This window comes from Lissotriton vulgaris, chromosome 2_1, assembly GCF_964263255.1.
Source record: "Lissotriton vulgaris chromosome 2_1, aLisVul1.2, whole genome shotgun sequence".
NCBI lineage: Eukaryota > Metazoa > Chordata > Amphibia > Caudata > Salamandridae > Lissotriton > Lissotriton vulgaris.
Window position 1 is genome coordinate 1,536,190,029 of NC_141687.1, and position 23,837 is coordinate 1,536,213,865.

The 23,837-nt window shown below is 46.1% G+C and overlaps 1 protein-coding gene across 1 annotated transcript in view; it reads right to left on the reverse strand.

The window, feature by feature from the left end:
• LOC147732856 (nicotinamide N-methyltransferase-like) overlaps nt 1-23,837 on the reverse strand; it is a 198,432-nt gene that overhangs the window by 52,423 nt on the left and 122,172 nt on the right. The window contains exon 2 of the mRNA XM_086957402.1: nt 11,732-11,939. Coding sequence (XP_086813528.1) covers nt 11,732-11,939 — 208 coding nt within the window. The remainder of the gene's footprint in view (nt 1-11,731; nt 11,940-23,837) is intronic.

The window sequence follows — 23,837 nt, forward strand, 5'->3', positions numbered from 1 at the left end:
GCGTGGCCAGGCGGGGGTCGCATACCGTTGGATTCTGAAAAAGCGGCGTAGTTTGTAGGACGTGCTCCGGGTGGGCACGAAACCGTTCTGATCAGAGTGCACCAGTGTGGGGACCAGTTGCGCAAGCCTCCGAGCCAGTGTTGCTGCTAATATTTTGTAATCGGTGTTGAGGAGTGCTAATGGTCTGTACGAGCCTAGTTAATTCGCTCCTCTACCCGGTTTTAGCAGGGAGACCACGTTAGCTTCATTCAGGGACGCCGGGAGTTCAGCATCTTCCGATGCCGCCTTATACACCCTCAACAGTTCCGGTATTAGCACCAGTGAGTAGGCTTTGTAGAACTCAGCCGGGAGTCCATCAGGGCCCGGTGCCTTGCTATTGGAGAGGGAGAAGATCACCTCCCGTAGTTCCTCACCTGTGAGCGCAGCACCCAGCTCTGTCTGGTGGGCAGCAGTAGCTGTCGGGAGCTGCAATGTCGCCAGGTAGTCCGTGATCTCCACCACAGTGGCCCGCAGCCGTGAGCTGTACAAGGACCTGTAATGCGACGTGAACGCTTCGTGAATCTGTTTCTGGGTGTAGACCTCAACGCCCTGGGCTGTGCGGATCGACAGGACCGACGCGGACTGTGCATCTTGTCGTACCAGCCACGATAGGAGCCTGCCAGGTTTATCACCTGTGTTGTGGGTGCGCGCAGAGTGTGCTGCGAAATTAATGTTCTTTAGGCGCTCCATCAAAACAGCATGATCCGCCCTGGCCGAGATCAGCTGGGAGTCATCGCCCTCTGCCGCCTCCCGTTCTTTATCCAGTAGTGCCTCCTCCGCTCGTATCAGATCTCTCTCTACCTGGCCTCGTAGGCCCGCCTGTACACCGAGGCAGCTACCCCGGGTCACCGCCTTGAAGGCGTCCGACTCGATTCTCGGGGAGGAGGTCGAGTCACTATTGTCCTCGAAATACTGTATGATCCTCCTGGATATCTCCTCTCGGAATGGGGTGTCGAGCAGGAGATCTGGTTGTAAGCGCCACGTGGGTATAGGTGGGCGCGGGCGCCTCCATCCATATACTAGAGTGTGTGGGTTATGGTCCGAGTGCGTCCGTCCTAGGTAGTCAGTGTCTGTCACGGAGGGAATCAGGTCGCGGGATAGCATGTATCTGTCTAGTCTGACATGTAATGAGTGGGCCTCCGAGTAGTAGGAATACACCTGGGCGGTGGGATTTCTGACTCGCCAGGCATCCTGTAAGATCCACTGCGTTGCCCAATCAAGTAGGGCCCTGGAGGCTGTCTGCACTGGGGCGATTGCCGCTGGGGGGGACGAGCGGTCAAGGGAGACATCTAGTACGCAATTGTAATCCCCGCCCAACATCAGGGGTACGTCTGGCCAAGGTGCAACTACTGCCGACAATCGCGTGAAGAATTTCCCCTGCTCTACATTAGGTGCGTAGATGGAAGCTATGACAATCTGCTGCCCGTCTAGTCTGCCCTGTATGAAGACATAGCGCCCCTCGGTGTCGACATTACTGTGTGTCAGTGCGAATGGAACCCCGGGCCGAACCCAGATCAGGGTCCCTCGCGCAAACGCTGAAAAGGTTGTGGCGAATATCTGCCCCCTCCACCTACGGCGAAGCGTGGCTACCTCAGTGGCGACTAGGTGTGTCTCCTGCAATCTGGATCTGATGTCTTTTAAGATAGGAGTACACCTGGTATCTACGTGAGGGCGTGTGCATGCCCCTGACATTCCAGGTACAAAATTTAACCGTAGCCATCACAGTATTCGTTGCGCCCAAGCGCCCGCCCCCCCAGCCCCCAGCCCGCCCCGCCCACACATGCCCAGCAGCAGTTAACAATGACTATTTCTCCCCCCCCCCACAGACCCAAGGATGCACGCTGCAACACTTCAGTGCCAACACTAGTCTCAAAAGGAAGAACTTGAATAGAAACATAATACCAAAAGGGCAACAACAGAACAAGTCGCCGCCCAAACGCTCTATCGAGCTCAATCAATCCGTGAGTTCAATGGGGGGATGACAAAGTACAGCACTTAGGTAGAACAAGTTAGTTTGGTACGCCAAGAGAGCCGTGGTGGCTCCCCTCGACGGGCAGTGGGTCAAAGGGCACCAAAAGTCAGTGGCAGTGCCCGTAGACAGGTCAGAGTTCCCAATGTCACTGGACTCGGATGGTTAGTCCCAGGATGGATCTCATCTGGTATTCCCCCGGGGGGGGCACTCACCTCTAGGGGTCCGTCCACCCCACCAAAATTGTGTTTACGGTGGTGCTCCAGTGGAACAGCTCCGGCTCCTCACCCGGTGGCCGCGACGGCTCCGTGACCGTCCGGCAGATGGGGGGGTTCGGGAATAGAGCATAGACCTCGGGGACAGGGCCGGTCGTAGCCACCGGGGTCCCCAGGAGTGCCGATGTGGACCCCCGATCGGGTCAGCCTTGGAAGTGAACAAACTGCTCCATGATGACAGTGGCAGTGGCCTAGCCAGGGCTAGGTTGAGGAGGGTTGCCTATGCTATCAGGTCCGACGTTTGGGGTGTGACATCCGGCAGGCCCTCTGTATTCGAATCATCTGGCAGACCGTACATGTAGTCGTCGTCTTCGCTCCCGCGTGACCGTGGGCTGGCGTTGGAGATCAGGATAGGTGATTGTGATCCGCTGATCTCAGCTGCCATCCGGAGGGCCTCTTGTTGTTCGTTCTGAATTTGCTCCGGAGTGGGGCTGACTTCTGCGTCCACGGCCGGCGATCCGGCCCTCGAGGCGCGCCGCTGTCTCCGCCTGCGGGTGCCTCGGTTTCGGCGTTGCTCCATCGGTGCGGGCCCGTGGTTCGCGTCCACTCCCGAATCCAGCCGGGTTGCCGCCGCCTCTGGAGAATCGAAGAAGTGGGTCTTGTCCTGTGCCACCACTCTGAGGCGTGCCGGGAACAGCAATGAGTACTTGAGAGCCAGGCGCCTGAGCCGTTGCTTCACCGCGAGGAACGATTGACGCTGTCGTTGAACTTGTATAGTGTAATCAGGGAAGAACATCACCTTGGCGTTGTCAACCTGTATGTCCGACAGTTTCCGCGTTTCACGGAGGATGGCGTCTCGATCACGGTAGTTCAACACCCGCATAAGCATTGGTCTCAGGTTGGAGCCCTCCGGGGGCGGACGGGATGGTACTCTGTGCGCTCTTTCCACCACAAAGTGTGGTGACAGTGTGCCCTCCGGTAGTAGCTCTCTGAGCCAGGTCTCCATGTGCTCTGCCGTCTCCCTCCGCTCCCATCGTTCCGGCAGGCCTACTATGCGCACATTGTTCCTTCTGGCCCGTCCTTCTGCATCCTCCGCCCTATCTTAGAGGAACTCCACCCGGTTGAGCAGGTCTCGGACGTGTTTATCTGTTCGTGCCAGCTTGGGTGAGGTCTCCGCTATCGTATGTTCCAGGGCCGTGGTGCGGTCGGCCAGTTTCTTGTGGTCCGCTCGGAGAAGCGTCAGGTCCACTGCCACCTTATCGATCCTGTTCTCCAGTGATGTACGGGTCAGCTGCATGGATTCCTCTAGGCGCTCCATGGCTGCCAGCATAGTGTCCAGCTTGGAGGCGGTTTGGTCAGCCTCTGAGTTCTTCACCATCTTTCCTTTGTTCTGTGTCCCACCGGTGCCGGTCTTAGCTCTGGTCCCCCCTGACATGTGGCTGGTCGACTCCGCGAGGCAGCCGGTTGGGCAGGCCCCCGCAATGAACACTGTTGGGGCCTGTGCGCGTGGGCCTCCTGGTTAGGCACTCTGCTCCACTCGTGCCGGGCGGTGCGTGGTCTGCGGGGGGGGGACCGCTATACCGTTGATCTTCAGGATTTGGCACTAGGACACCGTCTGGGGAGGACGAGATGGCCGTGTTTTGACTGGTATGGGATCTCTCAAGTGTGCCGGTTGCCTCTGTGAGCGTCCTTATTTCAAGTCACCTCTCGGCTGTGCCTCGTGGCGGTCCGCCAGGCCGGCCCGCTTGGCCTCTCTGATCGTGTCCGCCCCTCGGGCCTGGGAAGGTACGCTCCGTCGGGCGACTCCAGGCGCCACCAAGCGCCGCGTGGGGCTCCGTGCAGCTCAGCGGAAGGCTAGTAGAGGTGAAGAGTGCGGGGCCACTCTGGTTCTTCACCCGCGCAGACCCGGACAATCCTTCCAACGTAGGGCCGGCTGCCAAAGGGGCTGCTCCACTGTGGTCGCAGTCTGCGTGCCGTGCGGGCCGGGCCCCCGAGTGTTGGACGGGTCCGGCGCCGGTTAGAGTCTATTTCAGGGCGGTGTGCGGGCGCGGGGGCCCCGGAGACAGGACCGTACAGTCTCCGTTGTTGGTCACTCGGGCCCAGGGGCGATATCGTCTGTGTGGGTCCCCAAACAATTGAGCTTGATCGCCCTCTGGTGTCCTCTAAGCTTGGCGGGACGCCCCCAGTGGCGGCGGGTAGGGTAGGCCGGTGCTACAGCTCGCCGCGAGCCAGCGTGGTGTGTCCACTTTCAGCGTCTGGGGTCCCTGAGTAGCTGGGTCGCTGGGGGTATCAGGTGCTGTGGCGCGATCTCTTCCCCTTGCTAGGCTTATTCCAGGGTGGTGGGCGGGTGAAGGGGGCCCAGGGGACAGGGCTGGTCAGCTTCCGTTGTTGGACGTCGGGACCCAGGAGCAATGTCGGCAGTGCGGTCCCCCAATCAGTCGAGTGCGATCTCCCCCCGGTGTCCACGAGGCTTGGCGGGACGCCCCTAGTGTCGGCAGGCAGGGTGGGCCGGCATCACAGCTCGTCGTGAGCCAGGGTGGTGTGTCCACCGTCAGTGTCTGGGGCCCCGGGGTAGCTGGGTCGCCGGGGGGTGTCAGGTGTCGTGGCGTGATCTCCTTCTCCCACGGGATTGCTCCGGGTAAGACACTCGCGCCGCGGCCTACCTCGTAGGGCCGGATCCCTGGTCTCAAGTGGTTGGGGTTCCCGACCGGAAGTGGGCCCTGGGCGGGTCGTAGCCGGGGTTGCCGCCGGTCGGAGGATCAGTCACTCCGATTCGTCTGAAAGTTGCTCTGGTGGCGGATTAGGTTCCCGGGTGCACTCGGTTCGAGTTTGGGCTCGCCACCGCTGGAAATGGAGGAGAAATGGCCCGTGGTAGGGGAGCTTCACTCGGAGCTCGGCTCGGGCACGTCCGCTCACATCGCGTGCTTAGCCACCCCCCCCCCGAGGAGGCAGTCATTGGGTGTGGGGACACCAAAAACGATTCTTGCACCAGGTGCCACCAGCGCTAAAGCCGGCCATGAATACATACTATTTAGTGCCAGGACAGGCAATTTTCATGCTGTTTAAACAACACATGACTGGTTGGCATTTTGCAAGCCTGCCTGTGTAATTTTAAAAGAAACTTTCAGGGACTTTTTAAGGATTTTGAGGGCCCTGGGCCAAATGTATTTTGGGGGCCCCAGTTCAGACCAGCTTTGATTTTATGATCTAGTCTCAGCTCTTTCATGCCTTCTTTGGTCAAATAATAAATGTGTGTACATCTGATAATCAGGGATAGTGTTGTGTGTTTTCAGTATGTAACACAACAGCAGTTCACTAATATCACTGCAAATTATCTCTGTCACACCCTCCCATTTCTCCTATGTGAGGTCCTGTATTGATCTAAAATAGACTTTTTTTTATGGATGTTGCATGAAGCATAAACACATTTTGTCTGCAAAATGTCTGTGATAGACTCTTACCTATTAAAAATGAATGATAGAAAAGCGCTATTTACAACACTGTTAAAAAGAATTTCAAGGTCATGAGGGCAAGACTCTGTAGAACAGAGCTGGCACTTTCAGTCACCCACCCCCAAACCCAACCCTCCCTTTGAAAGGCTGGGGCCCTAGGCCAGAGCCCACCTTACCCAGATCCCACCTCGCCCATGCCTTGAAACGTCCCTGGAAACTTTGTCTCCTCTCTGGGAACAGCTAACTCTCCCAGGAGGCGATTAATTCATAGAGCTGAAATGCTTCAGCTGCAGTGGGAGGCAAGGTGTCTCCTCTGCTAAAACCGAAAGCGTGTCTGTTTTGTGTTCGATTTTAGCGGAGGAGAAATCCTACCTCCCACTGCAGCTGTAGCATTAACCCCCTCCTGGGAGGGTTAACATAAAAAGGTATGGCACTTTGTGCCCCTTCGATTTCCCCTCCCTCCTCCCTCCAGCCATACCAGAGTTCTCCAAGGGAATAAAGGTCAGATTACAGTGGAGTGCGCGCCCCCCCTGAGATGGTGTCGTGCCCCACAGATTGAAGAACTCTGATCCATGGCATAGAATAGCAACACATCGACCTTCAGTTCAAGCAAGAAGACCTAGAAAATTGAAGCAGGACAAACAACCTCCTCTTTAGAGGGGTCCCCCGGGAGTACGAGGGCTCAGACATCACAGCATTCTTGTCAGACCTACTCTAGATGATTAGAGGTGATGACGCATCTCCACCAGCCTTGGATAGGGTTCATTGGGTCGCCTTGGCCCCGGGTTACTCTGAATCTATCCCCAACATACTCACAGGAGTACACTTTTTCACTGAAAATGAGTCTCTTACAGTTTACGCAGCTAACATCCAAAGTGGTTGGATTCTTCCTGAAAAACTAACAAAAATAAAGAAACCAAGTTATTGATAGTGCTGCACCTAATTGATGGTACCTCGGGATTGCTGAGCAAACTGGTGTCCGTACGCTTTCAGCATATGCCTAAGAAATGCGATTTTTAATATGAAAGTTAAACAGTATTGGTTGTCTTTGTTTTAAATCCTATAACAGTGTATGCTCATAAAATAACTTTGAATAGTCAAATGCAGATTCCTAACTTTTAACTGAGACTGTTGGCATTGGTCCCTGTGGCAGGAGACTGACCTTAACACACACACTGAGTCTCTGCTATGATGTAGTGGGCTGTGAACCTGCTGGTTATGATGTCATGGCTGCTCATACATCTGCTGAGGGTCATTGGACCTGGTAGCCTATCAGGAGTGAGCTGCAATCAATTGCACATCCATGTATTACTGATTATAAATCTATTTATTTTGTTATATTCAATTTAGTTACATTTTTCTAACTCCAAATTTTATTCCTGAATTCCCTTGAGTTACTTTCACTGTGTCCAGTTCCATCTTGGCGGCTTCGGAAGAAGACCTCTTCGGGGGTTATCTGGACATGGACAGGTACAAAAGAGATATGAGTGGTGTTGATGTTTACATTTTACCTCATTGAATGTGGGATATGGTTACTGTAACTTAGTTTTGTGTGCAACAGGGACTGACACGGAAGAGCCGCCTGTCTGGGAGACCCTTCTACAGTGAGTGCCTTTCTCTTCCAGACGGACTCCCTAAATTAGTATGTCCTTGTCCAAAGCACCCCTACGCCCCTTGTTGGGGATCGATCCAGCTTTTGCCCTGGAGTTTCAGAGATCCTTCTGAGAGAGACCACAGTGACAAGGGAGTCACACATATTGGAGGACTGGGATTGATCCCCTTACCACTGAGAACCGTCCCCTACCCTGCCTGATTTCGGAGACTGTCTTTACTCTGGGTTTTCTGCCCCCTCCTCCACCTCTTCCCTCCTTCATTCTTCCGAGTGTGCCCATGACCAAAGCACTCCTCTCCCCTTGTTGGGGAGGGATCCAGCATCTATGCCCTGGAGTCTCAGCGACCCAGCTGAGAGAGTCCACTGCGACAAGGAAATCACACAAAACAGAGGACTAGGAATGATCACTTTACCGCGGGGAGCTGTCTCCCACCCACCCGGACATCAGACACAGTTACTTCCTCATCTCCATGCTGTGTCTCCTACCCCCTCCCCCACCTCCCCACCTATTCCCTTCTTCTTTCTTTGCCTAATTCCCCTATTCCTTTCCTCTCTCCCCTGAATTTCTCTGCCCCTGCCTGCTTTGTTTATCCTTATGCCTGTGCTTGCTTAATCTCCCTCCCTGTTACCCCTTTATCCCACTACCCTTCTACAGGCCTTGAACCAACAGGTAATCTTGAACCGATGTACCTTCTGTAACAATGTGTACCTTGTAACCTATGTAACTCTCCTCATGTAAAGCGCTCTGATAGCACCGGGTCTGGCCAGTGCTACATAAAACTCAAGTAAATAAATTTACTATTCAAACACCTTCCCTACTGTTACATAGGCTGGTGTTGGAGTAGTAAATCATACTATTCCTAAGTCCAGTGCCTTACAGCGCAAGTCGTTGTAACAACTTTCATTTGAATACCTACGATGTAACGCAATGTCACATATTCGGCTGACACATGTGCCCCTCCCCTCAATTTTAATGAGAAAACTAAGGCATCTCGCTGCAGCAACATAACATTTTTTATGTGGAATGCAGGCAAGAGGATGAGATACTATCCTTTCCAACTTGCACTCAGTACACATCATGTCACTCATTCCTGAACATCAACTGATCTCCTCACTTCCCACCCCAAGTAGATTTCACTCAGTTGCTCTTGTCCCTCTTTAGTATTCCTCAGCTCATAGTGTGTCTCGCCATGTCCAGATCTATTACTCTCCTTTCCTGTGCTCTCCATTGTCATATATCCACTTAGTCAGATAACTGAATAATATATGAATATGTTGTTAGCAGCAACGACCTGCACAGTGTGCGATGCTTGATTATTTTATGTATTTATTTGAAAGTTTTATATAGCACTGGCTAGACCCAAGAGTATCAGAGCACTTTACAAAACTTGAGAATAGGCTATGAACACTGATATGAAGGTTTGGAAGAGTTGACCTAACATAAGCAGAGGGATAAGAACATTACAGTGCTATTGATTGATTAGAGTCAAGGATAAAACACACTATATAAGTAATTGCTGTTAGTGACAAATTTGGCTACTGTGTGGATCAAGTGACCATAAAGAGTTATCCTTGTTTGTGTAGTGGGATCATAGCTGCAACAAATCAGGTTGGTAGCCAGTTGAAATATCTGTTCACCAATAGAGATTTGAGGTTCAGTTTGAAACAAGTGTAGGAGGGATTATAACGGTGATTATTAGAAAGTGAGTTTCAAATCCTTGGGGCATTCCATGAGAATGAACACTTCTGGGATGCTTTTTTTAATTTTGGGAGGGATGAGGAGGAGTATGTTGGAGCTTCTCAGTGTTGGGCATCTTCTTGCTCTTGATAATTTGGTCTCCATAAAACTTAGGTTAGCTGTGTGGAGTGCTTTGTGGGTGATACTAGCTGCTTGAAGATGCATCTTTCTTGGGGAGCCATTTAAGGCTCTTGAGAGCAGGTGAGATGAGTTTGAACAATTTTTTTCTTGTGAGGAGTCTGTCAGCTGTATTAAGAGTTATTTTTTAGGGCACAAGGTAACTTTTCCAGGTCTTAGTGATGATGGCATTATTGTAGTCGTACTTTGAGAGGACTAGTGGCTGCACTACTGTCTTTATATCATCAGAGGGGATGTGCGATTTGATTTTCTTGAGATGTTTTAAGGTGTAGAGGGCCCCTTTGGCTGAGTTGTTGATATGTTCTTTTATTGACATACTTTCGTTGAGGATGATTCCTAAGGACTTCACAGAGTTGGAGAGTGAAAGAGAAGATTTTAGTTTATCCACATTCATGAGTCATTCTTGGATAGGCAAAAATGTGTTCTTGGGGGACAAGAGTTGAAGTTCAGTTTTATTGAGGTTCTGTTTTAAGTGGTTGGTGCTTACCCAGGTTTGTACCTTGTTTAGTGTGGTATTCAAATGACTAATGTAACCACTGTAAGATATTATTTTGTAGTAAAGTTGTGTGTCATTGGCATAGAAGTGTTTTTGACATATGCTTAGTTCAGAATATTTCTGTGGGGTTCTACGAAGAGATTAAAAAGGTCTGGAGAGAGAATAGAGCCTTGTGGAACTGTTGTAGGTTGAGAGAGACAGTTGTTGATTTTTATTGGTGGGAGCAATGTTGTAAATAGTATGTAAATCATATCAAGACTGTGATAATGATGCCAGTGTGATTGTTGAGAGTCTCAAGTAAAGCTTGGTGATTAACTATGTCAAATGCTGACAAAATGTTTCCACTATCTGACCAACTGATGTAGTCACATGACAGAAAGCCGTGTTCATTCATTATTTTAAGACTGGCAGAAATTATTCAGATGGGGCAAAATCAGTGCCAGCTACGGCCACAAAGATTTTAGGAAATTGAATGAACATAAAATTCCTGTCTCAACAATATTACGCCTAAAATGTCGGTCCACCCGCTCTATTTAGATTTTGGTGGGTCTATGTCTAAAAGTCATCCGACTGCTGTTGTCTCTGCCAGAAATTTCCTCCAACTTTGATGGCATCATGGGCAAAAGGGGATGTCAGAGGGAGTCCAGCCAAGACTAGCACCTGTCCAATTGTGATTGGCCTTTTCGATGAGGGAAACTGTGGCGGGGATACTTCTAACCTTGTTTGTCAGAATAAAGTGAAATGAGGTACAAATGTACTTTTATTTCTATTTCCCACTTTTGTTTCCATCGTGAAACCCACTGTGCAGGTCCTTCCTTTGCTGCTATGACTTGACTACAGCACCAATCAACTCAGTTGTAACCCGGATCTATAGTAAGCATCTTTTTTGTTGTCTTACTTTTAATTGTATATTAGGATTTACTTTGACCTTGTGTATTTTTACATTGCCCTGGAATGCAATTTATTTCTTATGTGTAATGCAGTAGTGTTTATCAAGGTAAAATGAACACACCTTTATTGACACTTAAAAACGCCAGCCTGATGTTGACAGAGTACTGTTAGCCAACAGGCGAGTCCACTGCTTCAAATAAGGTGTGCCACTTATGCAACTGAAAACTGTCTGTTGATGCTTACGGTGGTGCAGCCAGCCCACTTCTACATACAGCAGCTGGTGTTTCATCAGCTCAGCGGAGTACTTGTAAATGCTGCCATGCAGGGATGAGAGGAGTACCGACAAGATCGAAATCCCACCTTTGGTGGGCAGTGAAATTGTTGGAAAAGTGACAGTGGGACCAGGTCTACCAATATCTGAATCAGGCCCAGAGTCTTGTTCAGGCGGCAAGATAGTCTAATGACTGACAAGCTCACCGTTATAATTCCCTGTAGAAATGTATCTCTGTGTGTTTTAGGTTAACCTCACTCATGTTCAATAAATTATGTACAAATTACAATGCATATCTTTAAAGTTCAATATGAAGTCTTCACTATGAGCAAGCAAGTGTTCTGATCAGAGTAACTATTCTACCCTTCTAATCGTTTCCAAAGGACCAACTCCATGATCCAAAGAAATATGCCTAGTGGAACAGTGCTCGCCGTGCACCAATCTCTTCACCAAGCCACCACTGAGAACACTTTTTTCCTCTCTCACTCATTCTCCTACTCACTAACACAACTCAGATACACACCACATTCAGATATCACTAGTAGATTCAACATCTCTTAATGTTCAGTTAGTGAATACTCACTGTTGGATAATGTGTCACCTATTCATAGATATGCCTTCAGCTCAACTGTGGTATGAAAAAGAGCCATGGCTATCTTACAAAGACTTTGGCTCATGTCTCTTTGGAAATTGATGGGATTGGGCAATGTGAAAGTTTTGCTTTATTAAAAAGAATTGTTTTCTTTCTAATCCACCTCTATTTGGCTAACAACATCCAATGTTCTATGCCTGGAACCTGTACCTAAACATAAGAGCCCTTGGGAATTATTTTATTGTTTTATAGCACAAGGATAGGTGACCTTGTAAGGGAAAACAAAGCATAATTGTTATTAAATTGTAGAATTCATACCTCTTTCCCTCAAGTTCGCAAATGACTTTTGCCGCACCATTCCAGTTGAAAGCATCCGGCTCATTCTGCAGCCATTTCTGTAATTCAAGGTTAGATTTATCATTGGTGCTAGCAAAAATGATCTCCTTAAAGAACTCAGTCCCTGGAAGAGTGAGATGGAGAAATGGGGCAATGGCAATTCCAATCAGAGTGTCTCCTTTTATAGCACCTGTTAACAAAAACAGACTTTAATTTAATGATAGCTTTCATCATCATATACATATTAAATATTGTCGTCCCACTCCTCCATTACCAGACAATAACAATGAAAACTTGCTTTGATATGAGGCTTCATACCACACTTCCGCTGTATTCAAGAACAGTTAATAACAAATGAGAAACTTACTTGTAATACTATTAAATTCATTGGGATCAAAGGTCACTTGAAATGCAGTTCAGTAAATCATGGTTGTTAAAAGAAGTTCCAAAAGAGCCAGCTATAGATATATGTAGGTATCCAGGTGTGTATGTGCCATTTCTTTAGCACAAACCTAGTCAAAAGGCAGCATAGTGTTGTACAGGGTCAATAAAAAAGGATAAAGTGAGCAAGTGATAGGGGTAAACTGGTTTGTGGTTTGTAGACTCTTTGCGTACTGTGATATAGTGTTTTTAAGGATGTGCATCTACAACTCTTTCTAAATTAGACCAGTGTTGGTGCATTCCTGATGGATACGGGGATGTTGTTCCAGATCATAGAAGGAAAAGGCCTGCTGCCTTTTCTTTTTTCTTTATTTATTTTTTACATCTTTTAGTCTGCAGTCTAAGTGTGTCCTGGCTATAAGTGAACTGAGAGCCACTAAAGAAGATGAGCTTGTCTGCAAAATAAGCGGTGGTGCATGTTTCAGGGTGTTAGATATGACCGAGTTAAGGTGGCCTTCACCCAAATCTTTTACCTCCAATGTTGCTGTATTAATTTTGTTGGCCTTACAACTTTGAACACTTTACCACTGCCAATCAGTGCTAACCATTGTATTTCATTTGCCCCTAAACATGGTTGGATTACTTTATCCACAACTGCCATATTTAATGTATCTATAAGTTGCTTGTAAAGCAATTAATTTACAGGCCCTAGGCACATGTAGTACACATGTGCCTAGCGCCTGTAAATTAAATGCTGCTAGTGGGCCTGCATTGAAACCGGTCTCAGGATGCTTGCTTCCAGTTCAGGGAGGACCTGGCCAGGCAGTTTAGGCTGGACTGTACCTTTTGGGCACAGGGTCAAGACAGATATGCATATGGCTGGGTTTAAACTGGAACGGCATGGTGAGCAAAAACGTGATGGATTTAGGCCCAGATCTCTGTACAGGGGTCTATGAATGACATTGTTCAGCATTCTGCCCATCAATTGTGGTTTTTGTGTGGGCCTGCAACACTGATTGTGTTACCCACACAAGTTATAATTGACACATGTCTCAGGCCTGTCACATCAGAGCCTGTGTGTGTAGTGTACACTACCATATCAATGTAGCATATAATACTCCTTGCCAAGCTTTAAAATCCTTTTTCTAGTTTGAGCATACTCGTACGACCTCTTGTATACTTTAGTATACATCTCTGTGGACCAAAAGCCACCCCCTGCCTCGCATTGGTTTGTTTCAATTTCCTTTAAAAATCCTTGGTTGCTTTATTTTATATTATAAGAGTACCATCCTATATATTCTTTGGTGAGTATGTGATTTATTAGCAGAACAGTCTGCAACCTCTAAGCACTACAACAGCACATTCCTGAATTGTACGGAATACAAATTTGAAAAATAATAATGCATGCATATCTATGTAATATGAAATCATTTATATTAAACTGTTTTTTACTTGTTCTCTTGATCTGAGATAATGTAGTGCTGGAGTGTTTGTTGTAGCACATCTATTCTACTTTATCTAAAAGTAACTGATGCCCTCTTACATCATCAAGAATGTGTGGCAACAGTTTTACAAACTGTAGCACAAAAAAGAAGTATATAGCCACGTTTAACTGATATTTTATGAAATTCCATTTTGCATTGTCACCCCTTTTATATATACAGCAACAGTTTCTTTTTTTTTTTTGTCTTTTTTTTTTGTCCTCATATATGCCACCAGAATATATATGCTCTAGATGGGTCTCGCTGTTGCCTCTTATACTGTTGTTTTTTTCGAGTCCACCATGGAAAACAGTATCATAGCAGACAGGGGTTCCCAGAGGTAGGCTGCTTTCCTTATCCTACTCCTCCAGACCTATTTTGGGCACCCTAGGCCTGGTGGAGGACAGGACCGACACAACCTCTGGCATAATCACAGGACTGCTCACCTATTTATCCAGACCATCAGTTTAGACCAGACATTCTCCAAGCTCTCGCTGCGGCCAGCCTGATCCATTTTACACACTTCCATTAGATACTTCAAACATACTGCAAATCTAGGGGGAGCCGCAACAGTTTCTGAAGAAAGTTTTTTTATTATTTGCTTAATAAAAACTGTTTCAAACCTAGACGGATTTTTTTGCTGGGCAACCACACCTCCCCATCAGGAAAGTAAACACCACATTATAAGTAAATAGTACTCCTAAAAAGTATGTCACTTACAAACTTGATTAAAAAAACAGCACAAGACCCCACACAGCAGTTATATAAATGGCCCTTGAAACATAAAAAAAATGTTTCCCTCATAATCCCTCTCCACCACCTTATGGGCACTGTACAGATTTAATAGTGCTCCTAACCTGCCCTCTGCTACTTTCTTTCCCCATACTCCTTTGAAAAATGCATCACAATATCACTGACAACAGTGAACCGTTCCCACCCAATAAGGAGCAAACTTGTGCTCTGAACCCTTTAGCCAATAAAATGTCCATGTTGTTCCACAGAGGAGCAAGGAATAACTGCCAAAACTTCTACTTTTAATACTTCACAGCCAATGAACATTAAGCTTCGTAAAGTCCCGCTTGGAGCACGTTACCCTAATACTCCCCTAACAGGAAGGAATCACTTACAAAACTTTTCCACTGACTTCTTCTATGACGAACAGTTCCTATGAAAAAATTAAATATAAATCTCCAGCACAGTAACTATTTCAATTAGCAAAATATTGTGGTGAAATTCTAACCTCTGTACTCACGCAAGTGATCCATGAACTGTTACTATGGTACCAGGCAGAAAGGTACTGGCTGTACATAAAAACGTTATATTTACCCTGGATCCTCTACAAGAAAGAAAGGAAAGCAAAATACCACATTCAAAACCCCCTTGCAGAGGCCCCGTGGGGGGCACAGTCCCCGGAACTCCGGGGGGCCATGAGCCCCCCGCATACATGTAGTAAAAGACCCGGGTGGTAGCGATCTCAGCGCAGAGGGAACCCTCTGGGCCCCCATTATGAAAAAAAAATTGCCCCCGGGATTTGGCCCACCCGGAGGCTAATTACCAATAAAGCAGGCTTCGCCTTTTTTTTCTTTTTTGGCCAAAATGCGTACCCTGCGTTTAAAATTTTAAAAAAATGGAAATTCCGCGTCAGGTATGACGCATACTTTGCAAAAATTTCAAATTGTTCAAAAACATATTTATGTATTTAATGTACATATTAAGGGAAGACATTATCATTACAAGACCCAGATTTCCATTGTAGTGATTTCTTAGTTGCAGGTCTAGTTGTCAGATCGGCACACAAACTCCCTCATGGCTGGTATACAACCACACCCATCCAGCACATTCGTCACTACACACATGACCTATGTATAAAAAAGACAGAGCGCACGTGTTGTACGCCATTTTAGACTTCTTCCCAAAGTACCAAACAAGGGGCCCACTACTACATGCGTGGCCTCAATGGTCCCCGAGTTAGTGGTGCCCGAAACACTGAGCGGGTGAAGAACCTGCGATGATGATGATGGGAGCAGGAGTATGTCGTTAGCCATAGAGATATCAAGACTCAGCCCCATATATGAGACTTCTTTGTTGGAGAGTGGAACTACATCATGAAGGTGTTTTTTCCACGAAAAGGTGAGCAGTGAGGCTTGAGTATGCATGGGAAGGAATCAAAGGGTTGTTGTAGACTAGATACAAAAACGCGACTTAGTATTTCAGACAAACGCACTTCTATATAGTGTATTAATTTACATGTATACATTTATATCCCAATAGCAGGAACGTTTTTATAATCACTGAAATGTCCAGAATATTACCAATACAAACAGTTTGTAGAAATGTGAGAAGGAACGTGTATAAAAGCGCGATGTTATATAACTCCAAATTAATATAGTAACAATTACCAATCATAACATCTTTCTTTTAATATCTTTTAGATGTAGACCTTCAGAAGGATTATGTAACAAGGACGACGTCAATGGCACAAGGTGAGCAAAGAAGCATGTTTCCGAAAGAACGACAAGTTATCTGTGAAAGGAGAGAATGTGTTGTATGCAGCAGGTGCGCAAACACACACATTGGGCTAACAGGACTTCAGCTAGGATGAGATAGCTTCCTGGGCCCACACACAGTCACACCCGAGTATTTCACAGGTCTTTTAAGGACATTTTGCTTGTTAATAAGGCTTTGATGTCCCCCCACCCACTTACAGCCCTTGCAGCTCCACTCTTCTTTTTGCTTGAAGTTAAGCCCCCCCTGAAAAAAAATTCTAGCCCCCCCCATATTTTTGACTGTGGTAGCGCCTCTGGCTTCAGGCACACGTTTTAATGTCCTTTTTTTCTCTCTCTCTTTCTTACTCTTTCACATCGTTTCTCTTTCTTTTTTTAAAGTTTTGGACGCTGCTATCTCCAGTCTGCTGTATAAAACCTTATCGGAGTTGAAGTGGTGAACTCTCTTGGTTACACTGAAGGCTTCTTTGACACGTAGAGCTCCCTCTTTCAATCCCGCCAATGGCACTAGGTGAGCATAGAATTTTGTTTTCGAAACAACAACAAAAAAAGTGTGAAAGGAGAAAGTTGGTAGTGTGCAACAGCTTGACTGTGAAGAAATGTATAATTACCTTTGAGCTATGACAACAGATAGGTTACAACATTTACAAGCTTATTGCGCCACTTATGTGTCACTTTTAACATGGGAAAAGTGGTGCAAGGAGCTTGTAATCTGCGTCTGACTTTAAGAAAAAATCTCAACTTAAGTCAAGTCAAGTCAAAAATTTGTATAGCGCGCTATTTAACCAGAGGGTCTCAAGGCGCTTGTTGGGGGGGTATTTGTTACTTATCAAATAGCCAAGTTTTGAGTTGTTTTCTGAAGGAGAGGTGGTTCTGTGTAAGGTGGAGGTGGGTGGGGAGAGAGTTCCAGGTTTTGGCCGCTAAGTAGGAGAAGGATCTTCCTCCCATGGTGGCTCTTCGGATGCGTGGAATCGCGATGAGGGCTTGATTGGACGATTGTAGTTGGCGGGTGGGGGTGTAAAAGGTCAGGCGTGTGTTGAGGTATTTGGGTCCCAGGCCATGGAGGGCTTTGTGTGCGTGGGTGAGGAGACAGAACGTTATTCTGTTGTTGACTGGGAGCCTGTGAAGGTCTCTCAGGTGACCGGATATGTGATTGTGGCGGGGTATGTCTAGGATGAGTCGGGCGGAGGCGTTCTGAATGCGTTGGAGTTTATTCTGTAATTTGGCTGTGGTTCCGGCATAGAGGGTGTTTCTGTAGTCCAGTCGGCTTCTGACAAGTGCTTGGCGGACCGTCTTTCTTGTTTCGGTGGGGATCCAGCGGAAGATCTTTCTGAGCATACGTAAGATGTTAAAGCATGATGATGAGACGGCGTTGACTTGTCTGGTCATTGAGAGGGAGGAGTCTAGAATGAATCCCAGTTTGCGAGCATGGTCTGTTGGTTTGGGTGCGCTACCCAGGGCCAGTGGCCACCATGAGTCATCCCATGCGGAGGGGGATGATCCTAGGATGAGGAGTTCCGTCTTGTCAGAATTCAGTTTTAAGCAGCTGTTCTTCATCCACTCGGCAACGTCTTTCATCCCTTCGTGTAGGTTAGTTTTAGCAGGGTTTGGGTCTTTGGTGAGGGAGAGGATCAGCTGGGTGTCGTCGGCGTAGGAGATGATGTTGAGGTTGTGCTGGTGTGCGATGGATGCGAGGGGGCTCATGTAGACGTTGAAGAGGGTGGGGCTGAGCGATGATCCTTGTGGTACGCCGCAGATGACTTCGGTGGCCTCTGACCTGAAAGGGGGGAGGCGGACACTCTGGGTTCTTCCAGCGAGAAACGAGATGATCCAGTCCAGTGCTTTTCCTTGTATCCCTACGTTTCTGAGGCGTTGTACAAGGGTGCTATGACAGACCGTGTCAAACGCTGCGGAGAGGTCCAGGAGGATGAGGGCAGCTGTTTCCCCATTGTCGAGAAGTGTTCGGATGTCATCTGTGGCTGCGATGAGGGCAGTCTCGGTGCTGTGTTTGGCTCGGAAGCCGGACTGTGAGGGGTCGAGGAAGCCGTTAGATTCGAGGAAGGCTGCAAGCTGATTGTTGACGGTCTTCTCTATGACAGGGAAAGGGAGGAGCGAGATGGGGCGGTAGTTCTTAAGTTCAGTCGGGTCTGCTGTGGGTTTCTTCAGTAGAGCACTGAGTTTGGCATGTTTCCATGGGAAGATAGCGGGGTTGAGGGAGCAGTTGATGATATCCCGAGGTGGGGGGCGATGATGGAGTCGGCCTTGTTAAAGATGTGGTGGGGGCATGGGTCGGTTGGTGATCCGGAGTGAATGGAGTTCATCAAGCGGATGGTGTCTTCGGTGCTGATTGGGTCCCAGGCGCCAAGGGTGGTGGTGGGGGGCTTCAGTTCGGTGGTGGTGAGGGGGGTCGACTGGTCGCCAAAGCTGTTATGTATGTCAGCGATTTTGCTGTGGAAGAATGAGGCTAGAGAGTTGCAGAGGTCTTGAGAGGGAGTGATGTCGTTAGAGCCGGCGCTGGGATTGGTTAGCTCTTTGACGATGCTGAAGAGTTCCTTGCTGTTGTGGGCGTTGTTGTCGAGTCGATCCTTGAATGCTAATTTCTTGGTGTATCGCATCAGCTGGTGGTGTTTGCAGGTGGCGTCCTTGAGGGCCGTCATGTTGTCTGTGGTTGGGTTTTTTCGCCAGGCTTTCTCGAGGGTGCGGCAGTTCTTTTTGGAGTTCTTGAGGTCGTCATTGAACCAGGAGGCTTTTTTGCTACCTGGTTTGTTGTGATGGTTTTTCAAGGGTGCTAATTCGTCGGCGCAGTGGGTGATCCATTGTGCAAGATTGATGGCTGCTTGGTTTGGGTCCGATGGTTTGGCGGTGATGGAGCGAGTTTCAGAAATAATTTTATTCTGGCTCGTGATGTTAATCTCCCATAACTTGATTAATTATATTAATGGGTTTGTGCATGATTTGTATTACTAAACCAACCTAGAGTAAAATTGCATTCACAAACATGAGGGATTAATATTATGTGCTTTCTGTTGCATCTGCATGTACGTTTAAATAATTAATTAATGTTGTTTTTTCTGTCCTATTGTCTTTGTCAACATTAATGCGGCTGATTAATTAATGGCATGTGCTCATTTCATATGTGCTTTTGTCTATGTTGTGTCTGTTTATCTTTTTTCAGATATATGAAGAATCCTGCTGGACATTATGAAGAATGGTAGATTTTAAATGTGCTGCTTTTTCTGTGTGCTTCTGCTAGGTGACTTATACTAATGGGTTAACATTAGCTATGAAGGTTGGAAACAGAATGACTTTCATTTCCTGAATTAATTATTGTTTTGTGTTTGTTTAAATAATAGTTTTCTGAAAGAAGCATAGAGTTGGCTGCAGAAAAATAATGCATTCTGAAAAAGTGACGCAAGCTAAAAGTGGCGCAGTGACGCAAACAAAAGTGGCGCAGAAAATTGACGCTTTCTGAAAAGAGGCCTGCTGATGAAAAGCCACACGAGAAAAACTTATTTTGGAAAGCATGAGAAGCCTATAAACTTTTATTGTGAAAAGTTTTTTGAAAAGAACTGCAAAAGGCGACTCTCTGGAGAGGTTTGCTAATGTGCCACGAGAAGCTCAGAACGGACAGGCTCAAGGCCAGGAATGTGAGTCGCTGCATTTTTGTGCACTACATGAACAATCTTTGCTACAAAATGTAACAGCCTAAGGAAGTGCTGCCAGGACTCTGTGCATGAACAATGGGTTAGTGTAAAAGCCTGGACTCGAGGTGGAAGATGTCACAATTTACTGTGGCGTGAGGTGGTTCAGCCAATGGGGAACTAGAATTCAGCTGATGGTATGTGAAATTAGTTAGTTTAGCCATAGTTTTAGGGTATAAGAATAGGCTCTAGGAGCAGATTTTTGGCTTATGCTTCTTGATTCCAGAGGGTCGTGTTCTGCTGACCGACGAATACACGTAAGGAAAGGTGACTTTTAAAAGACTTTGTTTTCAGGCGATGAGGGCAGAGACAGAGAATTAGTTAGGATTTGGAAATGCTCTTTTTCACTTATTTCTGCTAATGAATAATATTTTCTTGAATTAAGCTCTCTTTATAAATGCTGAATAAACTTTCTTTATGACTTTTTTAATGCTTGCTTAATAAAGTTCCAAAGCCTAAGTTTTCATGAATATGTTTGAATAAACTTTTAAAATGACAAGCTGGTCTTGTTTATTGTAGACAGTTTAAACAACATATTAGATTCATTCGCCTCATGATTCAGCTGCTCTGTTATTTTATGGGCCTGGTATTGATTGGTAAGTTTGGTGGTAGATAGTGACATCTTTTATGCAGATTTTTAGTAGGAGCGCTGGATCAGTTTTTGGTAGCATTCGTACGGTTATATGTTGTTTTTGACATACATGCTACATACATGATACATATATGTTGGTATAGTCATAGGATCAATGTTTAACATATGTTGAGTTTTTGATTTTGTCAGATTGTTATATATAGTTGTAAGGGTTTTTCCAGCAGTGTGAAAAATTCCTGGTTTGTCATGGCAAGAGTAGTGTGACTAGAAAAGTTACACAGTGCATTTGTTCTGCTTCAAAAGGTGATATCGTTGTATATCACTGTGTTGTGGACGTACAACACAAGTTTAGGGTTCTAGGTGTGTTGAGTAAATTGTATGTATGATAGTGAGGATTGTCTATGAAATCGTAGCATTGAGTATAGGGACCTGGTGAGCCTGTTTTAAAACTCTCTGTGAAAAGAGAAATAGGATTTGTCCAAGCTTGTGTGAAGGGTAAGTGTTGTTTTCTCTTCCAAGGTTAGAGTCCTAGGAAGAAAAAAATATGCGTTGATTTCTCTTCCAAGGTTAGAGTCCTAAGGTTAGAGTCCTGAGGAAGAAAAATAAGCGTTGTCTATCTTACTGGCGATTCTGGATTAACGGTTGGTTAGAGTCCTACCGAAGTTTTCATGTATGTTTGTTTTAGGGTTTTCTTGTTTGAAAGTGCGTGAATGATTTGTAATGTCAATTGAGTTAAACTTTGAATTGCTAAATGTACCTGCATTCAATTGGAAACACGATTGGTTATTATCTGTTAGAAGGGTAGGGTAAGAATTGCTCTATTGGTAATTGAGACTATTCTGTGAGAATAGCGTTGTCTATTCCACGCTGAGAATACTTGAACGAATGTATAAAACTATCTCTTTGTTTAGAGAAGCAGGCAAATGGTTTGTTTTATGTAGTTACTAATTGTGTTTAAAAAAGTAATTGGAAAGAGTTTTTAAAGCCTTCAGGGAAAAGTAAAAGCATTGTAAAGTGTTCCGCACTATTTTAATGTATTTAAAAGAATTCTGCACTGTTTTATAAACATCCCGAGGTGTCCCGATCGAAAATTGTAAGGGAGGGGCTGTTTTACCGAGTGAGGAGCGAAAGGGGAGAGCTGCCAGCTGCCAGCTGCAGCGGCTGTCTACGTCACAGCCGCCACGCTCTCATTGGTCAGGGTGCCGCAGCGTCATAGCAGGGCCACGCCCTGATTGGTTAATGTTCCATAGCGTCACAGCAGAGCTGCGCTGTGATTCGTTGTGGCTCCCATAGTGTCACAGCAAGATCATGCTGTGAATGGCTTGGTGTGCGTGTTGCAACTGACTGCTGAGTTGTTTATTTACATTATGAGTGTCTCGGCTTTGATTTAAACTATATTGCCGCTGAGCTTTGTTTGTTAATAAAGGCTTGCTCGGGTTTAATACTAGCACGAAGGAGCCGCGCTTTTATTTGTGGAAGTCCCATTGCGCCATTGAGGAGCCGCGCACTGATTAGGCTAAGTGCCGCAGTGTCGCGGGAAGAGCTGCGACTTGATTGGTCAAGGCTTCGTAAACTTTGTGATACTTTTTAAAATGTTTCTTTGCTTTTAAATGATTAATGCTGACTTAGTCTTAGCAGAAAATGCTTTACATGCATTAGGCTACAGCTACACTGCCGCTTTCCTAAGCCTACTGAGAGACAGGCTTGCGTTACAGTCGTGCTTTGGAGCCGCTGTATGCTGATTGGTGGATGACGTCGTAGCGTCATAAGGGAGCCGCGACCGGATTGGTTGAGGCTCGGGTGGGCACTGTAATTGGCTGTGCGCTTTGTTTTGGTATTGAGACTGCTGAGGAGTTGCCTGCCGAGGAGTTACTTTAACGAAGGGGAATTACAGCCCTGTGATCGCGCTAGTGTCTGGTGATGTTTGTGGGGGCTTTGAAAGGCTGTGGAGGCATTTAAAAGGCTGCAGATATTAAAATGAGTGTTGGTGGGCAGCTAAGCCAAGTGCAGTAGTGGTGAGGTGGAGGAAGGCAGATTTTCAAGCTGGATATTGCAGGGAGTGGTCTGAAGTTTTGCAGCAGTGTCACATTAATAAATAAAAAGAAAAAAGACAGTAAGCTTTCTTTTTTACAAGTACTGTTGCAGAAAGGTGTGTAAGTGCAAATAAAATACATTTTAAACATATTTAATCACATTTAGGTGTTTGTTGTTGCAAAATAAATGTTTTACATTGCTGTTTTGCAAATGCATATTTTTTCCTAGGTTTATTAAAAATAGTGATGCAGGTAGATTAGGAGATATATTAAATTGACCAGGTTACAAGGTTTTTCTACACCTGATATTGTTAAATTAATTAATTAATTGATCAGCAAAAGATTGGATGCCCAATTAAGTGAACGCATTTTCTTATTGTAATTATATTTAACTATTTTTAAATCATGGATAATTATTATCTAAAGAAAGTGAAAAAGTTTACCTGGTACCAGAAAATGAAAAAGGTTGTTACTACATGTAAGAGCAAATTAAAGATTTCCAAATCAGCGAATGTAAATAATAAACCTGTCAGAGAAGAATTAATTGATCATTGTAAAAATGATGTTGTAAATACAGATCAGGACAGAAATTCAAGAAGATCACCAGAACAGATTAATGTAACGCCAAGAGTCCCAGTTCAGATTAATGGAGTCCCAGCCCAGACCCCTTCTCAAGGTGTCACAACAGAAAGGTATGATGAGATGCCTAGTACTTCTGAAATTAATATTCCAGATCATGTAAATTCTACAAATGATTTAATTGAGCAGTTAACCAGAAACATGGAAGCAGTGACAGATCCCGTGACAATTGGACCTGTTCTCCCAGTGCTTAGAAAAGATGAAACGAGTCCCACAGCTTTAACGGTCCCATTGAATTCTGAAATTCAAAAGTTTGCTGAAAAACGTTATTCTAATGTACCTGAAAATGAACTAATAATGATTCCAACTCAGCAAGAGAGAGTGATGACTCTAGTTTCAGCTAGTGAAAACTCTGACGTTGACCTGATTGACCTGACACAGCCTGATGAGAACAAATTACTGGATGTTGCAAAATTTAAAATTGATTTAGAAGAATTAATAAATGATACAATCAGTACAGACAGATTAAAAACATATCAGGATGATGAGGACATTGAAGGCTTGAACAATACAGGTAGGATTGCCCCTGCCCATATAAAAGATTTAGGGGCCGATTAGGATGGCGGACGGAAATGGGTACTGTCCGCCATGGTGGGGGAAATTTTACTCCCGGCTGCGCCGCGGAGATACCGCGTTTGGGATTAGGATATTCATGTGACGAAACTCCGACCGCGGCGGACGGTTCACAACCAACACCGTCCGCGGTGGACGGAACACAACCAAGTCCGTCCGCGGCGGACGGAGTTCAATGAACAAC